At 40.0% G+C, this 6,476-nt stretch overlaps 1 protein-coding gene across 1 annotated transcript; it reads right to left on the bottom strand.

Annotated features, from left to right (window-relative positions):
- Nucleotides 1–2,976: 2,976 nt before the first annotated feature.
- On the bottom strand, nucleotides 2,977–3,894 carry TAS2R4 (taste 2 receptor member 4). Its single transcript, XM_027842281.1, has one exon. The coding sequence runs from the start codon at nucleotides 3,892–3,894 to the stop codon at nucleotides 2,977–2,979; it is 918 nt and encodes a 305-aa protein (XP_027698082.1).
- Between the last annotated feature and the right edge of the window lie 2,582 nt (nucleotides 3,895–6,476).

Raw genomic sequence — 6,476 nt, 5'->3', positions numbered from 1 at the left:
TTCTCTCTCTCCTTGGTATTCATGCCTAATAATGGTATCACTGGATCAAAGAATATGTACAGTCTAGTGATTTGGGAGGCATAGTTATAAATTGTTTTCCAGCCTAGTTGAACCAACTCACACCTTCACCAACAGTGCATTACTATGCTTACCATAACACAGCCCTTAAGTTTTTACAGTTGTGTGAGGAATGAATTTGAGAAGTTGAAAAGCTAGAGGCAGAGAAACCAAATAGGAGCCTATTATAATAGTCCAGATTAAAAGTTTGGAAGGCCTAAACTAGGATAATGACTGTGTGAGCAGAGAGGAGGTAGATATGAGAGATGTCATAGAGGAAAAATCAACAAGACTTTCTCTCATTCCCCACCTCATCTCCACCCCTAGTTAATAACAATTTTCCTTCTTGGCTTTCGCATAGCACTTAAGTGACAAAGTGAATAGTCTTGTATTTGGAGCCAAGAAGACCTGAATTCAAATCCTATCTCAGGCACTTATTAGCTTTATAACCCTGGGCAAGTCACTTAATTTCTCTCAGCCACAGTTTACTCATCTGTAAAATGGGGATAACAATAGCACCTACCCTGCAGAGTTGTGAGGATCAAATAAGATAATCTATGGAAACCACTTAGTAAACCTTAAAACACTATGTAAATGCTATATATTGTTTTAAATAACACACTTAACGTTTAATGTTGCAACTACCTGTTTTGGTGTTCTATCCCTCTACTGAACTGTAAGCTCCCTGAAGGAAAGGTTCATATCTAATGCGGACTTTCCATCGTCCCCAGTAACTTGCACATGGTTCTGCACACAAGAGGCACTTAACAAATGTTTGCGGTGTCATGTATTTTATTCTAAAGCAGTGACTGAAGCAACCAGTTTTAGAATAAGAAGGGAGGGAGGGAGAGGGAGAAGGCAAGCATTTATTAAGAATGTGCCAGTCACCATGTTAAAGCATTTTACAAATATTATCTCATTTTATCCTCACAACAACCTTGGGAGGTAGGTGCTGAATATCATAGGGAATATTATTATTCCCATTTTATAGTTAAGTAAACTGAGGAAGAGGTTTAGTGACTTGCCCGGTCACAAAGCTAGTAAGTGTCTGAGGCTGTATTTGAGCTCATGTCTTCTGGACTCCAAAAGTTGTCTAGGTATAATGGTGACAATGGAGAGGGAATGGGGAGGGAAATTGTTAAGGAATGGACTGGATTGGGGGAAGATTGATCTTGTGCTCAAAAAGACACCTCATATGACAGAGTCCTTGTCCCTCTCATACCTGCTCCTCAACCACCAAACACAGGGACTACACATCCATGGCCTAAGGGTCCCCTCTCTCCACCCCACCTGCCCTGGATATAATACAACTTCTAGAGCCGTCCCTCATTCAATGATTTTCACTCAACAACCTTTCCTTGGCTGTCCCAAATACACCTTTTTAGGCAGGGTACATCTTGCCCAGGACTGTCCCCCTCAAAGGGAAGTCTGTGTGCCACTGCCCCATTCTTGTATATTGTCCTCTCACCTACCCTTCTATATCTCTTTCTCAACCTCCCATTCTTGCCCCAAACTACTTTCTCTTCAACACCCAAAAGAACTGCTGCCCCACAGCTGAGATCCGCCCCAATGTCCTATAAAGATGCATAGCATGTACATAATGCATACATCAATGCAGGCATTCATAATGAGCATGACACAAAGTAACAATGACAACAACTACGACAACAATGGTAACAGAAGACAAATGCTCACACTTGCCATCACACTTGTATCCTATTACTTCTTCAGGAAATATTTTTTTGTTTTAAATGAACTTCTGTTAACGCTGTATTAGTTTTATTCTTTGACATTAATTTCCAGTCTAAATCAAGATCTGTGGATCACTAAAGTCTTCAGAATCATCCTATTTAGAAAAGATAGTCGCACTTTCTTCTACCTTTCAACTTTGCACCCCCTCATCTTTCCAATCAATAATCTGGGAACTGAAGGTTCAGGGCACTCAGGGCACCTGAATGAAGTTTGTTTATATATTTCTTATTACGTGTACTTTTTTTCTTCCTTTCTTTCCCTTTATGTCTCCCTGCTTCCTTTCTTTCTCTTCTTTCACTTGCATTTCTTCCTCATCTGCCCATTTCTATTTCCTTGCATGAATTTCAGTCCTACCAGTGACACAGTTAAAAAGAATGGAGCCAATGTATTCATTATTCAGAACTGTGTGGAGTTATGTCAGCTCCTTTAGATCAGGGTTTTTGTTGTTTCAACTTTAATATCCCCAAAACATATGTAGAATTTTGCACATACTAAATCCTAAGTAAATGTTTCCCAGAATGAATTAAATCAAATTAAATTGAGCATAGATGCTAAAAGGTTAATATGAAATATGCAAAATCAGAAACAACAAAAATAATTTCAAAAGATGAAAAATAAAGCTATGCTGAAGATAAATCAAGTCAACAAATATTTATTAAGTACTTATTTTATGCAAAATTTTGTGTTAAATTCCAAGGGTAGAAAGAAAGACAGAAAAAAACTCAGTTTCTGCTCTCAAGGAGCTCTAATGGGGGAGACTTCATGTAAACAACTATGTACAAAGATATGTGTGGGATAAATTGAAGAGAGTCAATGAAATGAAGGCACTGGAATTAAGGAGAACTGGGAAAGTCTTCTTGTTGAAGAAAGGATTTTAGCTGGGTCTTGAACAAACCCAGGACAACCAGGATGCAGAGCTGAAGAGGGATTACAATCATGGAGGACAGTCAGTGAAAATGCCTGGAGTCTGGAAATGAAGTGTCTTTTTCAATGAATAGCAAGGAGGCCAGTGTCACAAAATTACAAAGTGGGGGATTGGGGAGCATAAGATGTAAGGAGACTGGAAAGATAGAAAGTTATGAAGAACTGGGATGGAATGGAAGGCTGGCCTAGATCCTCAGGTTAGAAGAGGCTCACTGAAGTCTAGATTTCCTCGCAAAATGCTCTTCAATTGCACCATAGAATGTTCTTTATTCTTGCTTTGAGTTTAGGGTGCAATAGAATAATGAGGATAGTATGTCCTGGAGAGTAAGTGCAGTTTAACATTGTTACTATGCCTTTGATCCAATGATTTTTTATCCCAAAGGAAGGGAAAAAGGTAATCAGTTGAGCAATGGAGTAAGGAACATAGAGAATGAGAAAATAAATCATAACTTTCATAGCACCTATATGAGCTTCAGTCTGGGGGTTCCAAAAGCTGCTGGCATTTTTCTGCATCTCCTGTATATGCCTCCTCAGGGAAGAGATTAACATGGAACAGGAAACCAAATTGATGACAAACTGGAGACTGAAACTCAATCCTAGAGAGACTACCACAAGGAAGAAGGAGCCACTGGTGTGGACCATGGTGCTGTTCCTCGCATTCTCCTCAGCGGAACCAATTAAGTTGGGGGTTTTGCTGAACAAGATAAACAGAAAATTTGAAGAGACAGGAACCAGTAGACATGCTAGCAACAGCCAGGGTGTCTTCAAGGATAGATTTCGCTTTAGCCAGAGAAACAAAGAATGGTTGAAGTTGGCAATCTTCACACAATAAAAGATGTTGAGCAAGGTCACAATCCAGAGGCTGCAGGAATCCAAGAATAACCAAGTGATCAAAATTATCATGGACATAAATTTAGGGCACTCACTCTCTAGAAAAATTAAGTTCAACAATAAGTGCAGGCATATTAGACACAGACATATGCATCTGGTGATGGAGAGACTTGACAGGATCATATCAAAGGAAGAAAGATTTTTGCTTTTGATCCAGGTCCTACAATTGACTGTCATGATCAATAGGTTTCCAACAATCCCTGTCAGGAGCTGAGTTAGAGAGAAAATCATCGAGAAAATCTGAAAGAAAAAAGAAACGGACAGAAGCATCTTTGTGTGTCCAAGATACCCCACTTGCTGTGACGCTAAAGCAGAAATTCCGATATTGTTCAGGTTTGCCCTTGTGGCAAAACTGTTCTTACCTCCTTTTTTTTCCCCCAGAATTGCAAATGAGATTAGTGCATTATCTAAGGACCAGCTGCTTTCTCTGGGATGCAAATCTTCCAAGGATTACATTACTGCTCCTTCATTCACATGCTCTCTGTTTTCCTTAGGGGAACATAATTAAATTAAAACAGGAACAGGTTGGTGTGAAGGAGGAGGCATGTCAAATGGAGAAGTGTCAGAATCAGTGTTGATGCCTTTCCTCCTTTAACACTATACCTTCAATCTCTCACCCTGTACCTAGCTTTTTTCCTTCTGGGGGTAAAAGATTGGTCAGAATAGCTAAAATAAACCCAACTCTTACTCATTGCAGAGAAAAAAAAATATTGGAGGTAGACTAATCTATGTCTCTTAGCTTTTATAAATTTTAATTGTAATTCTTATTGGTACCATGAGAAGCACTGTGGTGTAGGGAGTAAAACATCTATCTTAAAGTCAGGAAAATCTGGGTTCATGTCCTACCTATGAGCCATACTCACCATATAAACCTGGGCTATGTAACTAAACTAAAATGATAAAGAATTTGCTCATCTGTATCAGTGGGATGGATTGTGTCCCCTTCCCCAGCGTCTCCCTCCCCCAGTATCACATTAATGAAATCATAGCTTCAACCCTACCCTCAGCTCCTAAACAAAATCTCTAAAGATATAAGACAAGTAGTAAAGCATAGCGGGAAAAGATTCTACCTTGGAAACAAGGAGCCCTGGATTCAAATCCTAACTCTGATACTTACTGGCTGTATTACCCTGGGCAAGTCACTTAAACTCTCAGTGTCCCAGGTGACTCTCTAAGACTGTAAATTACTTGATAGTTGACAGTCTGCAATGTTGGAGTGAATTTCCTCACTGTGAGTTCCCTATATTAGTGAAATCATAGGTATGGATCTTATAAAGAAAGCTACAAGATACTGAAGTACTCCTGAGGGTACAGTGAAATTATATCACCTCTCCTGGGTCCAACTGGATCTACCATGGCATAAGGCTACCATGACTTTTCAAATCATAGTGGAAAAAGAGGGAGATAGACAGACAGACTGCTGATCGCTCCTCCTGCCACGTAGGACACAAACAGAAATTGGAAAGTAGTCCTCTTTATCTGCTGCTAAGACTCCAAGCATGTTGCTCCCCAGCCTTCTCCTCCCCTCCACACAGATAGACCTTGAAGCCTGAGGAGCAGCAGAACTGTTCCTTACTGGCAGTGCTCCAGGAGAAGAGAAAAACAGAAAAAAAGCAGATAGTCAAGAGAATACTGCCTACTGATTCCAATCTAGTTATGTTAGCTGTTCCTATGCCTGCTCCTTAGCTCCTTCCCCGGAAAAGCATAATACTTCCTGCATTCCAAGCTTAGACTTGAGAGTTAGCAAAGGCACCCTTACATAATGAGGTAGAGACAAATAATCAAGATATTTGACAAGGGTGGCAGTGAAGCAGACTGCTAACAAAGCCTTGTGTCCCCAAGCTGTGCTGTGAGTATTAGGCATGGAGAATATGGAATGGTCAAGTAATGAGGACTATGCTACAGAATCAGTGATAGCTACATCCTTGACAACAACTTGTGAGCTTTTTCCTATGGTCTTGGGATAGCCCATATCCGAAGCCGTGGAATTCTGACAGACAGAGACCATGGCTCCACCTTCTATTGAGTCCCCTTTGCTAAGTTCCTCCTGCAAACTAGCTCCTCTAATATAGTACCGAAGGCAGTTTAGAAACTCAATGAATGTTTGTTGAATTAATGAACAAATGATACTCCTAAAGGAAGTATAGAATGTCAGGGGTATAAATGTTGAGACAGAGAGAGACAGAGAGACACAGACAGAGAGACATAGAGACAGAAAGAGACAGAGACCAAGAGACAGAGAGAGAGAGAGAGAGAGAGAGAAGAATGAAAGCTATCTGAGAGCAAGGACGCTCTTTTGTTTTGTCCTTGTATCTCTAGCATCTAGCATAAAACTTTACTTGTTAGATAGGTTTGAATTGCTGGATATTGGGGATCATCTAGTTAAATCCACTCATTTTATAGCTCACACATCCTTAATCTGATACTTGGAAATGGTCTCAGAAGTCATTTATTTCAACTTATACTCGAAGAGGAATCTCCAGTAGAGCATCCTGGATTTGACTCAGGTCTTCCAGACTCTAAGTCCAGTACTCTATCCATTCTATCCACTGAGTTATCTAGCTACCCATCAAGAACATTGTGTATCCTCATTTGGTCATCTCCTTTGTAGACATCCTTTGAAATCACCTAAGTAGACAGATATCACACTAAAATGTGGCTTGGTCATCTCAGTTCCCAATCTCTCTAGGATCTTTAATTTGCACAGCTTGCATGCACGAGTGTATATGTGTGTGTGTGTGTGTGTGTATGTGTGTGCGTGACAATAACACTGTTAATCAAGCACTAGTAAGGTAGGCATTATGTAATTTTTTTCAAATAGGAGTGATAGATTTACATTTTCTCATTTTCTC

This window comes from Vombatus ursinus, unplaced genomic scaffold (genome assembly GCF_900497805.2).
Source record: "Vombatus ursinus unplaced genomic scaffold, bare-nosed wombat genome assembly UNPS02014870.1, whole genome shotgun sequence".
In the NCBI taxonomy this organism is placed as follows: domain Eukaryota; kingdom Metazoa; phylum Chordata; class Mammalia; order Diprotodontia; family Vombatidae; genus Vombatus; species Vombatus ursinus.
Note: the sequence above shows the minus strand (reverse complement) of the source record. Positions and strands in the feature narration are given on the sequence as shown.

Coding starts and splice junctions, on each gene's coding strand:
- TAS2R4 (XM_027842281.1), bottom strand. CDS start 3,894: ATGCTTCTGTCCGTTTCTTTTTTCTTTCAGATTTTCTCGATGATTTTC.